This window comes from Oryza sativa, chromosome 8 (assembly GCF_034140825.1).
Source record: "Oryza sativa Japonica Group chromosome 8, ASM3414082v1".
Lineage (NCBI taxonomy): Eukaryota > Viridiplantae > Streptophyta > Magnoliopsida > Poales > Poaceae > Oryza > Oryza sativa.
The window spans coordinates 12,928,655-12,949,691 of NC_089042.1; the positions used below are offsets into that span (position 1 = coordinate 12,928,655).

The following is a 21,037-nucleotide window of genomic DNA, read 5'->3' on the forward strand; positions in this document are numbered from 1 at the left end:
GCCTTCTCAGGCTGTAGATGGGCCAAGTCCTAATTAATTGATCCGTAATCCATGCGCACGTACAGATCCAAATTTCTTGGCTAATCGTTGGATTATGTGTGGCTTAGTTGAAGAGAATACCATGTTCCAATTATTCCATGGACTCACGTTTGCATACATGGTCAGGATGGAAATTAGCGGCGGCGAGGAGATCAACGCAACGGCGAGCTGGCCAGCGGTGCCAACGAGATGGGTCATGGGTATCGAGCGATGATTCATAGCCTAGAGAGACGAGTGATATGTTCTGCACGAATTAACCAGATCTAATAATAAAAATGCATTACATTAAATTCTAAAATACCTATCGTAATCAACGGTTAGATGAAACTTCTATAGTTCTACTACACTATTACCACTAGCAGTGGGAGGTACAGTAAAAGCGCCCTTAGGTTGAAAGTGTCCAGTACTATTGTATAGGCAGAGTGAATAGAAAAAGGCAATAGTTAAGTAAATTTGAAATTTTCCTTTGGACAGTAGTTATACACAAGACAATATGCTATCGGTTTAGTAAGTAACTTCATATAACTATAGACATTCTAGTATAGATGGTACTGTACAAAACTGACTGCTAATCAGAAGCTAGTTATAAGAATCGTCTACTAATGAACATATAGCAGCATCCTTCTCTTTTTACTCTGTTCTCCAGGGCACTCCAAATCCAACATTGCGGATGAGTGACATTATACCCTAAATATTGATCCCACGGGTTGAAGTTCTCTTCCAACTACATGGCAACATGTGTAGTGCTTTTGGTAGATATATGAATAAGACCAGCATCCAGAGATGGCAGTTTCCTTTGTAACTGATGATAACAGAAGATCTGTTGCATCACCATAAAATACACATTATGTTGTAGAATGCAGTTAAGAGCCTTGTAGTTATCGAAGAAAATATGATGTCACCGTAACAGAAAAGAACTTCAAAACTGACATGTACAGACCAAATATTATAAATGTCTTGACCAAATATTATAAATGTTTTTAACGCCTAGACTGTGCCCATTGATGGATGGTCTCAACCACTTGAGGGAAGAAAGCACTGATACTTTCGTTGATAAGACCCTGGAGAAAATGTATAGCATCCTCGTCGTCTAGATCCAACCGGAAATTTTGCTGTAGCTGATTAATGTCCACAGAAAAAATGGAAAGACGATGTCACTTATTCTGTAGGTGTTTAACTTTAGGGTAAGTCCATTTTACACCCCTTAACTCTTCCTGTCGTCTAAAATTCACACCTTAACTTAAACACCGGGCATCCAACAACCCCAACTATCAAAACCATTCAATTTACACCCCTAGACAAAACCAGGGTGATTTTCCTGCTTATGTGGTATCAACATACCAATCTGGGTTAGCAAAATTATTAAAAAGAATAATGGCCCCACATGTCATTAAAAGTTTGAGACCCTCTTCCTCTACTCTCACCTTCATTCTCCATCTTCTTGAGATTTCCTCAATCCGCCTCTGTCAATGGGCTCCATCGCCCCTGCCAACGAGGCAACGACCACCTCCGCCTCCCGACCGGTGAGGTTGAACTCCGTCTCCCCAAGTGCCTCCTTCTCCATGCATTGGCGAGCTGGACCTTCGGCTTCCCGCCACATACATGTCCCTGAGCCTGCCCCACTCCATGCGCCGACGAGGTCGAGCTTTGGCTTCCCGCCACATCCCAGAGTGCCTCCTTCTCCAGGCGTCAGTGAACTCGAGCCCTCCCTTCCCCCCTCCCCCCTGGACCCCCGTCGTCTCCCCAACTGCTGCAAGTTCAAGCTCCCGCTCCAGCTCCCGCCATGCCCCCCAAGCACCTCCTCCATGTGCTAACGTGGTCAAGCTCAAGCTCTGCCTCCTCGCCACCCTGAGCACATGCTCCATGTACAGGGCGTTAGGCCAGCTTCTTAGCCTACTCCCCAATGTGCCGACGAGCTCAGGTGCCCCCTCTCCTCACTGAGTGTCTCCTAGATGCGCCGGCGAGGTAAAGTTCCACTTCCCCTGTCACCCCCCGAGCTTGAGCTTGCAGATCCCACTCAGGAGGCTTCGATGCCATTGATTGTCTTGGGTGCGTCGACATAGGGAACTAGGGGAGAGGAGAGATCAGAGAGAGAGGAGAAGAATGCCTCCTAACTGACAGTTGGGCCCTGTATTTTCTTTTTATACTTTTCCTGACTAAATTGCCATGTCGATTGACACGTAGGAGAAAACCGCTTGATTTTGACTCGGGTGTAAGTTGAACAGTTTTGATAGTTGAGGGTGTTGAGTGTCTGGTTTAAGAGTCAAGGGGTGGATTCTAGACAAAAAAAAAAGAGCTAGGGGATGTAAAATGGACTTATCCCTTAAACACTTTAACAGCTACTTACCTTAGAAGTCCCTTTGTCTGTGATACTCTCAATATTTGATCCAGTCATCAGATAAAAAAGATTCAGTATGAGGTTGCTGGACTTTCGTAATATGTTGTATGCCTCGCAACAGTAGGACTTGAATCTTGCATAGTATTCACTAAAATGGAAGTCACATGCAAAGAATAAATATCTGTGAAATGAGCAAAGGTGCAAAACTATATATACATAACTAAATAAAGCATTTACCTTTCAGTACCACCCATGGCCTCAACCATTTCTTTGCATAATTTCATCGGTGGTGATGGTGGTGCAAATCGATGTGGTTGTTCCCCAAGCATATACGAGAAGTCAACATGGAAAAGTCTTCCATCGTCTTGTAGGAGAAGGTTGTCAAGATGCCTAGATTAGAAAAGCAGTTGTTATTTATTGCTTACAAACTGCATAATGCTTGACCTCCAAAAAAATGGAAAAACTGCATGTTGCTTTGATGTTTTGTTGTTTGTATACTCCAGTTGCCATATAAGACCAGACAGGACTGAACTACAAGATGTGAAGTGAAGGTGATTTATTTTTTTTAGATATAATGGATAGAAATCTAGCCTTTTATATCTACGAGTGGATATACAGAACCAAAGGTTATAGGAATTTAGATTCTAAGTCTCATAACTGAAAAACAAAAACACAAAATGAAAACATTGTTATGACTAGCTTCCATCTTTTGCTGCCTAACGAACCCTGCCACACCAAAAACTGCACTGAGACGATCTAGATATGCAGTTCGAACTTGTGCAGCCCACATCCACGTTCCATCCACCTTTCACCGGGTCCTATGCCACCCTGCCCCAACCTCAGCTGGATCCAATCGATCCAGATTCATCAATAGTGCATTTGCTCGCCGACGGCATCCAGAGGAGGCAGAGAAGAGACCCCTGCAAGTGAGATTCGGGCACGGCCACCTCAGATCCAGCAGCATTTAGGCCCCAGATTGAGCGCCGCGCCCCATCTGTACCAGCATTGCCAACCAGCTTGTCGTTGTCCTGTCCATGGCACTCATAGCTTTCTTCGAACCAAAAGGGCCATATTCGAACCAAAATGCATTCCAGAAGTACAGCGGATCTAACCATTAAGCCCGATCCAGCCACCTCGGTCCCCAACGGCGTCTTCCCTTTTAACCACAGCCACCTTTTATCAACCAGAAAGCATTGGATCTAGCCATTAGGCCAGATTCGTGTACCCCGGATGCCGCCGGCACCACCTACCATTCCGCCATCACCCCAGGTTAACTTTGTCGAGACAAAGTTTGCCGACCGGCCACCACTGCCTGGTGATTGATGGCTCTATAACTGAGTAATTGAGTTTGTGTGAGAGCTTTGGGGGAGAAAATGGCACATAACACCAGGAGAGAGTGCCTTGCCTCTGATACCAGTGTTAGGAATAAGACCCGCGTGCATTGACTGCATTTCTGAGGACAAAAGACTAACGATCAAATGCAAAACACGCATAACAACACCTATAAAAACTACATCTGTCCTTACAAAAAGGATGAAAAAATAGGATAAAACAAAAGGCACAAATGCACAATAGCCATCCAGTGCCAACGAACCAAATGTCATCAAGGAGAATACAATTCAGAGGAAGCTTGCTTCAGAAATGTTTGCAACTAAAAAGATGCCGCATTGTGTGATATGCTTAGAGCACAAGCTTAAAACACCTAGATGTATGCAACTTAACTATACTAGGTAGCAAAAATGCTAACCTGTCTCCAATCCCCAGTATGTATGTAATGACACTGTAGCCAGCACAACTTTTTATAAAAGTTTCCAAACATTGGGCAGTTATACCAAAAGGGCCATCTTCATCCGGATTACACTTTTGTAGGTAACTTTCTATACTGCCCGTTTTTTGTATAATCTGCAAATAAACAGTAATTTGTTATTAACAATAGATACCTTGCTGGATATGCTTCAACTTAAGTAAAAAAGATAATAAGAGGCAAACGTTAATGATTGACAGTTCATACAAATAAAAATTAGCAGCAAAAAAAATTGTAGTTGACAATTTTAATAAACATTCTGGGAAAGTTCTGATAGGAAAAACAATAATAGTAGTTCATAAAAGAAAACATTCATGAAAATTCACACTGCTATTGTTACTAAGGCAAAACCATGTGACTTCAAAAATTCAAAGCGGTGGAAGTTGGCTGTGCCAGAAGACCCGATGGCTTGGAGCGCAGATGTGCACTTAGCCCATCAAGGTTCAAGTCCTAGACAGTATGCCCATCCAAATTTTAGGACATGAGTCTGTTTAATGGGTATGCGCATGCCGCATGGCCATGTTCCTTTGAGGCATTGGGTGTCTATGATATTTTCCAGGAGGAAGATTTGCAGCCTGTCTCTCTCTCGCATCCCTTCCTCCAGCTCGGACACTGCTAGAGCTGTCAGATGTCCCTGCATAAGCATGAGTCGATAACTCGACATGCTAGATAAGCTTTAGACACATGTGTCCCGGAAACACTAGTGTGTAGAGGATACACACATCTGTGCCCATGAGGTGGTGTGAGTGTGGTGTGTGTTTGCTGCCCTGTATTGATAAATATTCAGAAGGACTTCAGTGTAAAAGAGGGTTATAAAGTCATCCCCACCCCTCCTCCCAGTTAATCTACAAGTAACATTAACCCTAGGTGGTTCTTGGATAACACAGAATCCATCATAATCAACGGATAAAACTAAGAATGGTGGGACCCATATATATGAGCATCTAATCTTCCTCTTCATGTGCCTTCTTCCTCCTCTCCTCTTCTCTCAAGTGCTGTACCAAGCTTGCCAGTTCCTCTGTAATGCATTACCACCTGGTCAAGCATGCCACTTTCAAAGAGCAGCAGCCCTGCAAGCCTAATAGAACCTTGTTTCCTAGGCCAAGACAGCCTATAAGCACGTGAATGCTCTGCTCCACCGTGTTGCCATTACTGGCCTAGAACTTACAAGCCTTACTTCTGAGCAGCAGTCATCAACTAGAAACTAATAATACTATTTGTTATAAAAAGGATTTTCCTATGACATCTAGAAGCCACATACTAGTTTACATGGGATCTATAAATTCAACTACACCAAGAAATAATACAAAAGAAGCAGAGGCTGCACGCGTCAGTGTGCCATGCGCCTTGTGTGTGACCCTGATGCTTGGGTGCAATGAGCAAGGGAGATAGTTGCCGACCTACCATCTAAGCATGCCATGGGGATGATGAAATCTTAGGGGAGGAAGGACAGAAGAGGTGAAGGGAGACAGGCGAGCCTAATTCCACATATTGAAAACATTTGACATATGTGTTGCATCAGTTAAAACCCGGTATTGAATGGGCATGAGATTAGCGATATACCCACTGTTGGAAGGGATCAAGTACCTACATGTACAGGTGTCAAAATGGAAAGTTTTGACTACTGTATTTGATAGGACATGAATCTGAATTAGATTTTTTCCCCATCAGATTAACAGTTTCCCCATTTCAAATTCAACTAAAGGTATGGATTTGAGCATGTTTTAGGTTTTTCATCTGAAACATTATATTACACGAATTCAAATTAAATTAAATGCACATATCTGAAAGAGGACTTTGTTTAAGTTGTATCTGTTCGAATTTGATGAAATTGAGTAGCTATTCCACTCATATTTATGTATTCTTAATGATTAAATTCAATTCATATCTATGTAGTAAATATTAACAGGATAATGGGAAGGCCACTATCCAATCAGCTGGCACTCCATCTGGTTCCACAGATGGAGGATGATTTCTAGAACTGAACAATAGAGTGTCTAAATGGACTTTATCCTATAAGAGAAATGATTCAATTAACATTTAACCCAGGCACTGTTAGTGTTTGTGATCCCAACTTTTGCAAATTGTTAATAAGCCAGCACTTCAATCTTCCTTACCTGTCCTAAAATATCAATGACTTGTTGGATACAGTTTGAAAGAAGTTACAGTAACAGAACATGTGGTCTTCTGCAAGGGATTAGTATTTTAACATATACTGGATTTGAGGGACTGCAGTGTGGTTCATTGTCACATTATAGAGTGAAAGGAGATGCAGGACATAGTGTTGAAGATGGAAAATTTAAGCTTCAAAGCTATGCATGCTCTGTAATTACAGTGATTTGTAAAGATGAGGCTACTTATGAAGAAGCTAGATTTTGTAGAGATATTATCATGAATTGCTGAATAATAGGGTTACCTTTGCAACAGAAATTGAAGGAATAAACTCAACCAACCCTTCTTCTAGACCAGTCGCAAGAACTTGATAAGGAGTAAGGTGTAAGTCTAGATTATCTGACTTGAGCAACCGATCCATCAAAGAGATTATTTGAATAACCTACAAAGCATACAGATAAGAATTTGTTCTATAAAACTTAAAATTGTATTTTCCATAGAAATGTTAAAGTACAATTGAATCTAGTTACCAACTGATCCTTGCGGAGATTATCTCCCTTCTTGAAAATCATTTTCGATGTACCCCCATTCACAGTACTAAATGCTATACACAATGGATAATTAGCACTTTTGAATACCAATGACTCTTCAGGCACAATTCCGTCAAGGAGGACAGTCGGTGTTAATGGAGATGGAATTGGCTGAAAGAAATTTAATAGAACATCAGTTAAATGGATAACAACATAATCTGGTACTAGGTCTAGAATTGCTACAAATAGCATCTTGATTAAGTGATCATGTCATTGGCTCATTGCTTTGCATAGCAAACAATAGAATAACCTAAGTTAGGAGAAGAATCTCACCTCACTGAAGTTTTTAAGCTCACTGAAAATTCCGGAGAATAACTGTTCTAATATCCTGCCTTTAGTTTGTGCGTCATGTTTGACATTTGATAGTTCCTTCATTATAGAACGTAACTGAGCAGTGAGTTCTGCCTGCTCTATCAAACTCTGCCACACTTGAAATCCATTTTCCTCCTTATGTACTGACTATTCAGAACATAAATATAGATTATTAGAAACCCAGTTCATGCCCGAGAATTGTGCAGAGTGAAGAGACTGTGTTCAAAACCCAAAAGGGAAAGAGAAGCATACTCTCATTATAGCATCTTCAAGCATCTCATATGTACATAGATACCTTCTTGCATGAGAAGGATCATGAAGCTCAACAACTAAATACCAGCGAAGAAAGCTAGCAAGTTCGTAATTTGACAAAGCTGAAAACAGAAAAAAAAGTGATATTAGTATTGATTTTAGTCTTTTGAAGAACATATTTCACCTGCAGTTAATTATGGACACAACATGATGATAGAAAATAAAGGTACATAGCCCATCAAACTATCAGATAACAAGGTGGCAAAATTCTCTGCTAGTAACATAATTTCTAGATGTAAAAGGTTTTGCTAGTTCTGGGTCATCTGGAGACGCTTAAAACATTTTACACGTAAATGCACATGCATATGCTCTAGTATCACTTGTTTCAGCAAGCAATGCCATACCTAGAAATTATATAGAAATCAATCCATTCACTTTTATAAGGCATATCATAATTTGACAGTCAACTTTGACCATTGATGTCTGAGTTACAAAAATAAATGAAAAATTGAAAGAATTTTGAAATATATTTGAATCTGTTAGTATAAATGTTGTGCAAAATGTATAATTTGAATAATATTAGTCAAAATCTATAAGTTTTTGAACTTTTCAAATCAGATTATGCCTTTTAATGCTGATTGGAGTAAACAATATGCCGTAACAAGCCAAACAAGATAAAGGACTAGAGCAGCACATTATGATCAAGTTACACCAACATGTAGCCCTTTTTACAACTTCTACGAACTCTCTCTTCTTTTTACGGAAATGTCCATAGGGCATCCAACCATGCAAAATAATATTATGACTGCACCTATCACAAACGCAGGACCTATTTTAAAGTTTTATTTTTGTCCAACATTTTTTTTTTCTCAAAAACGCAGGAGAGCTGCATTTCATTTCATTAAGGGGAAGAAAAAACAATACAAAAACACAACACAAAGAAAAAACAAAGTAGGAGTGCCCGAGCCCTCGTACCGAGACCCATACACACTAGACTACCCGGGGAGCTTAGTTGCCTAGAAGTGTACTTTTGTCCAACTTCATGGTGACAAATCTGGAAGTGCACTTGCTTGAATCTTAAGTTCACATAAAAAGCAGATTGTAATGAAGTAGTGATGACTGATGAAGTCTAACCACCTAAATTAGCATACAACTTTGTTATGCCCAAACCTAAATAGCGAATCATGTTGGCTAGCACAAAACCAGCATAACATAATATAGTTTTTACTATGAAGAAACATCCCCAACTGTTTTTCAGGAAATTCAAAGGAGGTTCTCTAAAATTCAGTTCTTAGCAAAACAAGGTAAGGTATATCTGACATTTCGCAAAATAAATAACTAAAATCAAACTTTCACAAACTTACATAGGAATATTCTATGTAAGTTTGTCCTCAATTATCATTCAAATGACCACAAAAGGATTTAAATAACAAGAATAAAGAACATACCCCGATTCACAAGGAAGTGTGCTAGACGAGATCTGTCAGATCTTTCAAACCGCAGGCCTTGTACAAGTTGCAGCAAATAGCATTGCAGTTCTTCGTCGCTGGCCCTTTCAAACACGCCGACAGCATAAGCACGAACCTTTGCACAGAAGTGGTAGTTATGTCATCAACACAACATTTTGAAGCAACCGCATTATCAGGAAGGTTACCGCATGCAAAAAGCAAAAAAATGGGCGTGCCACACTGCTAAGATAGATACGTTAGCCCATTGCATGATGGCATGAGTGAACTTTCAGAAGAAAAAGTGGAATATCAGTACAGAGGATATATATGTCAATAAAGTTATGATCAACCACCAATTCATAAAATCCACTTTACATAACAGACATAAAAACAAAAATATATGTACAAATCAGCTAGTGTTTTCAACCTTCACATCACATAGGCATATAAGAAAACAAAGGAAGTAACAAATTGAGAAAAAAACCATTTACTTCCTCATTTTGAAAAACTGGTGAAAGAAGCCCCAATGCATCAGCCACATCAATAGATTCCCACCTTGGAATCAACGCAACAGCTTGTTTGGCTTCCTGCAAGTAATAGGAAGATATCTCAGTTTCACATACTAGTAACAGAAATCCAGTCTGCACGCCAAGTTTTAAACACATAGGAACTCTTACTGTAGCTGTGACTATAGTACTGAAATTTGTGTTTGCACAACGATATATCTCTATAACCATGAACTGAATGAGCAAGCATCATTACAGGTTAAACAAAATACTGGTTCTCATGGAATAGTTATAAGAGAATGCTACAATAGTTAAATGCAAATAGCAAAACACTGACTGATCTTTAAAACAAACATGGACGTATATGACCCCTGTCAGCTCCTAAATTAATACTACCTCTGTCCCAAAAAGAATGTGATTCTGGCTATGCACCTAGAATTGCACCCCTTTTGGGACAGAGGTAGTAAATTTGAAGCGCAAATGATTTCAGAGCAGTTAAATGCATAGTGATCATTACAGGCATCGTAGCCATAATATGAAAAATGTGTATTGTGGAACAGGTGGGGTGGAATGGATATCTTTCTTGCTACAAGAAAGAATGCACCATCCAGGTAAATAAATTTATCATAATAAAAAAAAACTTGTTCATTTCCTGCTATGTGTATGAAAAATTACAAATGTAAAATAAAAGCAATCTTCAATCATGTGGATGCTTTTACTAACCTGGATGTCACTCCATTCCACAGAGAGGAGGAACTTTACAAGAGCTTTCTTCTCAGATGTCAAATAGAAACGAAATTTCCACAACAATTGCTTTTCATCCACATTTAAAGTGCGTGTGGGTGGATACTTGAGGATGTTTTGTATTAACCTAAAAAGGAAGGAGTGAAACAATTCAGCAAAAAGGAATTGTAAACGGCCATTTACCAGAACATGTAACTTGTTCCATTTGAACTCATAACTCTCTTTCGTTAAACCATTTCAGTAATTTGTTGGACCAAATTTTTTGAATTGTAGATAATTTTATCACTTAAGTCAATGCCCCCATTGGTGAAATCTAGGCTCCGCCACTACTGAACCAGTTTTAATTTAAAGTTTACTTTTGTGACACTATTTTTTAGAAGTGTGGTTCTTTGATATTTTTTACAATGAAACATAGTTTTATGACATTTGCTCAGATATGAATGCAATTCAAGCTCACTTTTGGTCAACTGAGCTTGGCTTCATCTCTCTATCATTTACTCCACGAGCCAAGCTCCAAGCAAGCACAGAGTGTTTATGCTCAGATGGATTGATTCGCCCAATCTCAGGATCACATGCAATAACAAGTTTATTCTTAGATATATCCACTAAGGATGAAGGGACTGATGTATGCAACTTTGCTCCATATTCCTGCATGAAAGAATAATAGTAAGACAGTAAAATACTCTAGAAAATTTTATGACATGATGACATGCAAGATAAAGAAAAACATCCTGGCTCTACACAAGAATCGAGAATAGCAAGAGAATTATTAATATAGTGACAATAGTTTTGAACAATAAAGGCACTAGCTCAATAACAAAATCCAGGACGAGCAATAGAGCAAGGTTGAAAAGTAAACCAAACATAATGCATCCTTGAGTGCAAAAAAAAAAAAAAAAAAAAAAAACCTTGTAATACAGCATTCTTCAGCCCAAATAATACCAATGAAAATTTATTCCGTCAAAATATGTGTGCTATCCAATGCGCTATGCATATTTAACTATAATGTTAAAATATAACAGACAAGAATATTATTTATTAAAGCAAACCTCCATGAAATTTGGAACAAAAAAGAACTGAATAGTCAAATAGTGCAACCTGAAAGACAACTCTGTGTTCAAAGCTGCATAGTTCAACAATAAGGCTAGAATGCAAATTTTCAGTTCTCTCACTCTCTTTCTCAAGTTTATCAGCAGCATTTGCAATGAGATTGTCTAGCCAACCTATATGTGGTATCTGCCCTCTGATGTACTTGTTAGCAACCCTTTCCAACCTCTCTATTTCTTCCCTCTTGGTCTTGGGAACCTTTAAGTTGATAAAAAAGTGTTAAGTGCATGATAAATAAAATAACCTGATGCCAACATTAGTAAACAGAGTTAAACATTTGTCATTCTGAAATCTATATATAGAGACAATAAAGCTTGTTATATACCTTGCCAGGGGTAGAGGTGGAGAGACTTCCATCTGCCATTTTATTGGGCCATACTCTCAGCCTCAGCCTCCCAGTTTTAAGTTGGTTTTTGCTATTGAAAAGAGATATAGTGGTTCCACCAACAATATAGATGTTGTCTTCACCAGATGACATATCCCACACCTATATTACCCAAAAACAAAACACTATAATGTATGAGGCCGAGGCAAAATGGTTGAACTGTTCAAAAATAAAGAAAATCCGATGATATAATACTCTATTTAAATACATCAGTGTACATTGGACATAGCAAAAAATTGAGTGTTAATCACCGTTGCATGGTTAATTGAATTTCAAACTCGATCCAGTAACTTCCACATTGCACTAGTTGGTGTGCACTTATAAGGAAATAATAAGGTAGAGTCCAGCCATAAGCCAGCCAGATGCCATGAGTGCAATTCATAGGAGTTGAGTCAACTAACGGAGAACTAGAAAAAAGAGTCCCTGTCTTTATATGTTTAAGTTGTGGTCATCTGGCCCTGAGGCCCTCCCTCATGGAGAGCCACCATAGTTGTTAATCCAGGCATGTGTCTATGCTTTATATGTGAATTCATCGCCTTTCCTCAATACAGGTTGTCGGATAGGTTCACATAGCTGAGCTTCACTTTACACGTTTTGCAGGTCTCCAAAAAAGTTGTATACCCCTCCATTTGGGCTAATAAATCAATAAACTAAGAAAAATGGCAGAAGAACATGGCATAAACCTGACAATCTAACACAGCAAAACAAATTCAGAACCAACAATGTCTAAGCTTAAAAAATGCGACAACAAATTTTAATCGTCCTCAAGTTTATGAATTGCATAGATAATTCACATCAGATCAACAGGCAATTTCATTTACAAGAACACATGTGAAGAGAATGATCTTTTGAAGTGAAGGGATAGATCATCACTAACTTATCTCCTTCACTAACTTATCTCCTTTTTTGAGTAGTAGAAATTGATATTAACATGGTCATCTTTTATAGACTATATCCAGGGAATCTGGATATGTGTATGATTTAATGCTCCACATGAGGAAACCTCTAATAACCCCATAGTAGATAAACTGGCAACTCAGCATATTTTCTACCCACTAAAAATAATTGGTGTCATGTCATAGATTATCATTTAATCTAAAGGCTTTCTTACAGCTTGCCTTTTTGTTTGTCCGCATAGTTGATTTTCTTTTCAAAAGTAAATTTTGTTGTAGGTCACTAAACTTGTGAGTTGTAAGACTGTTCTGTTTCTATTCATCATTTATGTCATTCAGCCAATCATTTAGCTTTCAAGTCACAAAGCATAAGCTGGAATAGTTGTTTACGTAGTTCTCTCTATCTTTCAAGGTTTGCAACGTCATTTGATATTAAATTCTTTGTGTTTCATAGTTGCTGCTTAGATGTGTGTATTGAGCATTTGGCTTAAATCAGAATACTACATGCGTACCACAGCAATCCCATCCTAAGATCTAGATAGATAGATAGATAGATATAGATAGATAATATATATTTATATATTGGCTCATTTTACCCCCTAATCTGTTAAAATGGTTCACTTTACAACTTAATATCATTTCTCTATCAAAGTTATAAAAGTTATATATTGGCTCATTTTACCCCCTAAGCTGAAATTTTGTAGAGCCATAGATGACACCATTATCAAAGTTATAAAATATTTTCAAAATTTTTCATGACTATTTGCTTGAAATTTAAAACCTCGATGTTTAAATCAATCACAGTGCTTCCAATCTATGTAAACAGTGATAAAAAATTCTGAAAAACTGCTGAGAGGTAAGTTATAATGCATATATCAATCCTACCAAATTTCGTTGCAAAATACAACTTGTATAGAAACAAAAAAATAGAAACACCTTTAGGGAATGAGGTGATCCATTAGGGTTAATTAAGGTTTAGGGTGTAACATGAGCCAAAAAACAGTTTTGGGGCGTTAAGTGAACAAATGAAATAGTTCAGGGGAGTAAAATGGACTTATTTTTTCTTTTGTAAATGAAAGGAAAAAGGGCCTTGAAGCTGTGACCTCTAACTCTTTAAGGACCTAAGTGATAGATTATGACACCCTCAGAGATCTGATTATTTGAGGGCCTGCACTTTAATTTAATGTTTGCAAGTACTCCATCCCAAAGTATAGCAACATTTCTAGTACAAATTTGAACTAGAAAGGTAAATATTTTGGGACAGAGGTACTACCTCCATCCAGAATATAAGAAGTTTTATAGTTGGACACGGTTATTAAGAAAGTAGATAGAATTAAATAGGAAGATGTTGTGATTGGTTAAGAAGTGGAAGTAGGTGGGAAAAGTGAATGGTGGAGGGTTGTGATTGGTTGGGAAAGGAATGTTGGTGGAGAACTTGTTATATTTTGAGACAAATCCTGAGTGCTAAAAGTTGTTGTATTTTGGGACGGACGGAGTAGTAAATAGATACCTATACTACCAGATACTTCAAGAAACTTGATCTCCAATAACTAATGGATGTTTAGTACTGTGTACGCCATGCATCCTATCTCTTGATTAATCTTATTGAAGAAAATAATTTGCTATTTTGCTACCTAACTAGGGAATCCTATGATTTGCAACTCCAAGTCTCCAATCAGAGTATTTTAGGATTTTACAACTTGATGTTTCACTGACATGCCAACACCGCAAGTCATTGAAACATTGAATGGTAAATCCTAGAGATAATATTTTTGGAGTAGCAAATCCTAGATTCCCCCTTTTTGCTAGATTAACTAAATAATAACTAATCAGCAATCTCTCCCGTGGAGGTTCTCTATAACTAATTCGACTCCAACGAGCACAACAATGCACAATGCAGTGCATAGTCCAGTTAACAGTGACTGCTTCAAACCATTATTACTGCCAAAACATGGTACATAAAAACTTCATGCACAACTGAACCATGTCTACTACTACCATAGTACATCCAAATTTCATGCGCATCAACTAAAACATGGCTGCTAGTTTAAGTCATAAGTCCCAGAGCATCTAAAGTTACTATCCTCTTTTTTAAAGAATATCAAGGTTAACATCTTCTGTCCAGAACCATTGAACCATTCAGATTATGGCAAACGAATAGATTGATGGTGGAGATGTTTTAATTTAATTGCAAAATTTAAAGCCTGGTACCCTGGTCCATGCAAAGTCAAATAAGATTTAATGAATAAATGTGGTGTGCCTTTTTACAGAAAAAAATAAGGATGAATAGTCCTTGAATTAAGTTGAATGTTAACATTGCAACTCACTTCCTCCACAGACATCTTTAAAAAAAAATGACAGTTGACTATGTTGCATAGTCCAGTCAACAAAACGCACCGTGAATGCAAGATGTGAGAAGGGCGTTAGGTCTCTGTATTTGGCACTTAATGTTACAAGCTCATTCCAGCAGTATGGTGATCCCAAAGATTTCAACCTGAAGGAGAACACAAATTAACTCCAGTAAATATAACTGATCATGATCATGGTAACAAAATAAATTATCATTCAAGATTAAATTTATTACTTTTTTCTCTTATAATCATATTAGGTTTACCTTGTATTTGTGGACAATCCAAACTGTACTCCATCAATGTATAGTGTACACTCAACAAAGAGCACTGGAGCACTTCTTTCAATCAACAGGGTGCGATCTATGAATAAAACAAACATTATTGTATATATAACTCCATTACATGAACATCCTGAAAGGTAATCATGCTAACTCTGACATAGTTAATTGCTATCACCTGGGCCAAGAGAACTTAAATACCATAAAAAGTAAAGCCCATATGAGCAAAACTCAATTGATTTAGTGCATCTCAAGATGACGACAACTAGTCAACTAAAATAAACTCCCTAGAGATTATAAGAGAAGATTTTAATCATTTCATTTACTGAAACTAAGGTTCACTAAGCATTCCAAGTGAAACTATGGAAAAAGTATACAAATCCAAGTTCTATAATTAATGAGTACTTACAAAATCATGGTAGCTCTTTCTAATCTAACCAAAATATCAAAACTTCATTCATTATCTCTAGTATTGAATCTTATATATCTACTATTTGATATAACTGTTGCGAAACACGTTTACAGTCATGGGGGAAGGGTGCCAGTAGTGCCCTAAACTGGTGTTTCCGTAGTGAATCTCCATGATCTATAATAAGTACCAAGTATTTAGCAAATAACTTCTGCGAATAGTCTTTACAACCAAGGTACTAAATCATGATTTTTGCGCCTTCATAACAACATTAGAAACTACGGTAAAAGATATTTTCTAGTGAAGATTTATTTTAAGTATTTTAATAACACTGTTTAGTGTCAACCAAGTTAAAAATGCTAAAAATGGGTAAGTTTATAGAGTTATTCTCCATCCCCAAATATAGCAATTTTCAGCTATGAATCTTGACAACTTGTCCGGATTCATAGCTGAAAGTTGCTCTATTTTGGGAGCAGGGAGTATATACCATGACATAATTAAAAAACTATAGTCAAAATCACAATTATAATATGTTTGAGAGAAACAATTGGCATTTGATACAATATAATATGAAAATGAAAGGGAGAAATGTAGTCTGACATATACACCCTTTATTTACAAATTTACGATGTCTTGAACATCAATATGTTAGTGAATACCTATAAATTGTAATATTATGGGAACATCTTTTACGAGTTGTGAAAAATCTAGTGAGACTTTTTCAACTGATCAGACTAAACATTTCTTATATATATTATAGGAAAAGGTAGAGACCTTTAACTGCACGTTTTATATAAAATCAAAAGTATCTAAATAGAGGGTGTACCTAAAGCTGCATGTGCTAGCTATTTAAAACATTGTTTACAACAGAAGGGTTACTAAGTGGAATATACCACCAAATCAGATGAATTAAACATGAAATCAATTTTAAGCGCAGAGATCCCTTTTGAAATGATAAATAATAATGAATAAATCCATCAGTCCAAAAGTTTAACAAAAGGTCCAGACAGATGTTGAACATGAACTAGAACATTGTTTGTTACTAGCTATGTGGGGCCCAAATGTCAGTGGGTGGTGGCGCCGCAACCACCACAAGGAATGTTTAAAGGAGTAAAGAAAAACATTGGTATAATCTTTCTACCAGATATTATGCTTATCAACTGAAACACTCAAGTTGAAGTTGGAATTGAAATAATAAGTATAGGCTTCGAGTTATCTAACTTTTCTCGAATAAAATTGCAACACAATATAAGTTCACTACAGCAGGTCAACTCAAATAAGTTCAAGAACAAATCAGGAACTACCAAAACAGAAATTTGCGCATCAATGCAAATGGAGATTTATTTTCTTGCAAAAGGAAAAAGGTTTTCGTTGTTTAACTAAATGTATCACATGCTTTGATAAAGGCTGTGTTTAGTTCACACCAAAATTAGAAGTTTGATTGAAATTAGAACGATGTGACAGAAAAGTTGGAAGTTTGTGTGTAGAAAAGTTTTGATGTGATGGAAAAGTTGGAAGTTTGATGAAAAAGTTGGGAACTAAACCAGGCCAAAATATAGAACCATCACATCAGACATAAACTATACAGTGAAGCCCCCATGTTTGCAATCCCAATATTGCAATTTTCTCAAACTATACAGGAAGCTTTATAGTACACTAACAACGAACAGAGTGCATAGAAAATAGGCTAAATAAGAGTGGAACCTGGCACGAAGCGGTTGACGCGGAACGACAGCGGCAGGCTGATGTCCTGTGACAGGATGAACCGAAACTCTTTGCCGCCGCTGCAGGAGGAATGATCGGCGGTTCCGGTGGTGACACCCGCTTGGGCTTCGTCGGGCGCCGACGGCATGGTTCGCAGGAGCCGACCTAACGTCAAAAAAAAAGAAAGTTATTAGTACTAATAAGGTTAGAAAAAGAAAAGGGGAGAGAGAAAACCTAGCTTATAGATCAAGAAGGAAAGAGATAATAAGATAAAAGGCAAAAATATGAGCGGAGAGGGATGAGAAAGAAAGAGGATGTGCGTCGGCAGGGGATGCTCACCATAGGCGGAAGCAGCAGGACGACAACACCGTTGCTCGACTCACGTGGTGGATGGATATAGGCGCAGGCGGCGGGCGACTCTCGCGAGGAGATTGAGACCGACGCTACGGGAGATTGACTTGGGTGCAAGGAATCAGGCGAGAGTATGCGGCGGAAGCGGCAAAACGCCCGCACCGCTGCTTTACTTGCGATGATGGAGATCGGCGCGACGGCAGTGGCAGGCGACGGACGAAGGGGGTCTGGTGCCCGACCGACCGACGGATGTGGTGAGTCGAGGGAGGCCAAGGCCGTAAGCGGTATGCACGTGTTTGGTGCGGCCAATATTAATTCCTCGGGTAAGTAGGCCGACCGCGAGGCAGATTATGGGCCCAGCTGGAGAGCAGCTCCGATTAGGACTGTAAAAAAAAAAAAAGCTCGGCTCACAAACTGCTCAAGCTCGGCTTCAAGTTTGGACTCGAATTGTAAGAGCAAGTTTAATACTCCCTCCGTTCCTTTTTGAGATGTCACACGCACACATAATAAGGTTATACTCTTAATCTAAGAAAATGACAAAAATACCCCTGGCTAGATTATTCCGGAATGGAGGAAACGCACTGGCTTCAGAGAGTTCTCTGGGTTTTGTAGTACATGAGAAAACCCTCTGGTTAGGCCCACAAGGGGTAAGTGCACAAGGATACCAAAGGATAGCATAATATAGGCTCATTTGCAAAAGCAGCATTTAGCAAACATTTAGGAGTAGTAAAACAGTAGAGTAATTAATCATCAATTTTAATCAACACTGAACAGCACACCCATACTGCTCAGGCCCAACCATCCTGAACAACCATACACGGCTGTACAGATCTAACTCCAAACCAGGAGCTAAGCAAATTATTACCAGTTATAGCATCAATAATTATTGTGAGAGGTATGAGACTAATCACGAAAAACATTGCTCAACCTGCCCATGACCGCGGGCACGGCTATTCGAATAGTTTTACTCTGGCCAGATGTGTACCACTGTACCCACAAGACACAGCCTCAACATCATGTCTACCATGCGTCGCGATACTGGAAAGTACCCGAATAGAGGCTGTGACAATACCCTCTGCACAACACAAATCACCACAGTGCACCGTTCCTGGATCATAATCACCCCCTCAATATCTAGAGGCATGGACTCCCCAACGACCCCCACGGACTTCTCGCCACTTCACAGTTTGGCGCCCCGCAATAAACCATGCTATACAGAAGATAAAGCCGTTGCCCACGCTGGCTTGTGGTTGGCACGATTAATGTCTCACAACAGTAGCTCGCGAACCGGTCCTTAATTGTCATGAGCACGACCTTCAAAACCATATGCTCACAACCCACCATTGTCAAGTTTTAGTTGGCAAGTAATTAATTAACCAATCACGATTGACCAGCGTGAGCTATTATTAAATATAATCAGAAGTGATAGTGTAACATTAGTTATCCCAATCATGTGCTAATGTTTGTAAGCAAAGCTAAGCAATTATACTAATATATATCTAGTTGAACCAATATATAAAGTCCAACTAGTCAAATTATAACCTAAGGTATCAAAGAATAGGGTAATCAATGCAAATTGGCCATAACAAAGAAAGGTTCACACCACCCAGTGATATTCGAAAATAAATGCACAGTTGAAATAAATAGAGAATTTAAATATAGGATCAACATGCTCAAAGGATTGTGTTTAGGGTCTGTGTGACTTGCCTTGCAATAATCGGTCTTCAATTAGTCTTCTTGAACACTTCCGACGCACTCACGAACCTTCGAAACAATGGAAACGACAAGCTAACACGCACAACGGAGAAAAAGACTAATAAAAACCAAATAAACAGTACATAAAAAGTAAACAAATATTTAGATCTTGATTTTAGATGAATTTAGAGACTTGAACAGCCTCATTCTGACATCATATGAATTAGTTATGAATTTTAAAAGATTTAATTCAATTAAACCTATTCAAATAAATTAAATAAATTTATAACACAATTTATATATAATTTTAATATATAGGTCTTTATTTTATACAATTTTTATAACTTGAATCACATTAATCCGACTTACCATGAATTAGATATGAATTTTCTAAGATTAATCTGATTTTAGCCTTAAACCTTAAAGGATTTGCGATTTATTTTAGAAAAGAAAAAAAAAGGCTTTATGACATCATCGATGACGTCATCACCGGCGGCTCAGGCTCCTTTGGTCGCCGGCGAACTAGGGCACGGCGGCGCGAACAGAGGGCACCAACGCGACGAGCACGACGCGGGGAACTCACAAGGGGCGGCGCGACCACGGACGACGATGGGAAACGGCCGGCGACGAGGTCGGGTCAGCGGCGGGCTTCGGCTTGACGGCGTCGGCGGTGCTCCGGTGGGCTTCGGCGGAAACGGAGGGGTGGACGGGGTGCGGCTCCTCCTTGCGAACCCGGTGATAGCGACGGCGACCGGCGGCGACCACCACGGCGACGGCGCGAGGCGGCTGAAGCGGCTACGGAGCTAGGTTTGCGCGGCGACGGCGCTATAGGAGGCGGCTGCGGCTAAAACTCGGGCCAAACGGAAAAGCACGACTAGGGGATGCTATTTATAGGCTTGGATTAAGGAGATCGAACTCGGAACGAGAGGAATCGAAGCGGAAAATCCTATGTTTTAGTTGGAGAGATAAACTCTAAACGAGTTTGATTCTTATAAAATACAAGGAATTGGTTTCCGATTCTCGGGGGAAACGAAAGAGGGAGATAAGGGAAATATTTCCCCTCAACTAATTTTAAGAATACACTAGAGAGAAGGCCGGATTTGGAGGAGAAAAACCGAGCCAACTCGGTCTCGGTTCGGCTGTCCTGAGGTTGAAGACGAACAGTAACGAGGGAGAAAAGTAGACTTTCAGTCTGGGCCGGCTGAGAACAAAGAAAGAAAAGACAAGGGGATGTAGGGAGGAGGGGCGGCTCGGCCTGGGCCAACTTGGGCCGAGCGCACGCGGCCGGAGAAGAGAGAGGGAAGGCTGGGCCGACTTTTGGCCCAAAGCCGAAAAGGAGATTTAAAAACCTTTTCTATTTAAATTTATTCATGAAATGCAATTCCATTTATTAAAAATACTTCCTTGGCTCAAATATATCCCATAAAAATCTAGGAACTATAGAAACAAGATAAGTATTTACCAAAATTTTATCTAGCCCATTTTTATTGATATTTATTAAACTAAACTTAGATCTTTTCTTTTAGGCCTTTAAGATCATTTATAAAAATTCAATTTATAATTTAAGGATTTTTAAACAAGCAAAGCACTTATCAAAATTACAAATAGATCATTTCATGATTATCTTATTGATTAACTAATTAATGAAATGTTTTTTGTATTACTAAAATTAATAATTGAGCTCTGAAAAATCTGAGAAAATTCCAGAGAGTATAATTA

General features: G+C 38.8%; 1 protein-coding gene across 6 annotated transcripts; it reads right to left on the bottom strand.

Moving 5' to 3' along the window:
• Positions 1–466: 466 nt before the first annotated feature.
• On the bottom strand, positions 467–20,507 carry LOC4345232 (phosphatidylinositol 3-kinase, root isoform). Of its 6 annotated transcripts, none has more exons than XR_003243802.2 (20): positions 19,331–20,507; positions 17,612–18,006; positions 17,273–17,437; positions 15,145–15,241; positions 14,928–15,024; positions 11,578–11,739; positions 11,244–11,450; positions 10,603–10,793; positions 10,125–10,272; positions 9,387–9,482; positions 8,896–9,031; positions 7,448–7,569; positions 7,157–7,342; positions 6,824–6,994; positions 6,598–6,735; positions 4,125–4,279; positions 3,490–3,830; positions 2,615–2,767; positions 2,387–2,525; positions 467–1,157 (listed from the first exon to the last, which is right to left on the bottom strand). XR_003243802.2 is itself a non-coding variant. In XM_015794796.3 (20 exons), exons 3-19 carry the CDS (start codon positions 17,418–17,420, stop codon positions 1,020–1,022), a joined length of 2,484 nt encoding a protein of 827 aa, XP_015650282.1. In that variant the 5' UTR covers positions 17,421–17,437; positions 17,612–18,006; positions 19,331–20,507; the 3' UTR covers positions 467–859; positions 980–1,019. The 6 variants fall into 6 exon arrangements, 5 of the variants coding, with proteins under 5 accessions (XP_015650282.1, XP_015650281.1, XP_015650283.1 ...); XM_015794796.3 differs by lacking the exon at positions 3,490–3,830 and having other exon boundaries at positions 467–859; positions 980–1,157; XM_015794795.3 differs by lacking the exon at positions 3,490–3,830 and having other exon boundaries at positions 19,331–19,411; positions 19,902–20,369.
• Positions 20,508–21,037: the final 530 nt, after the last annotated feature.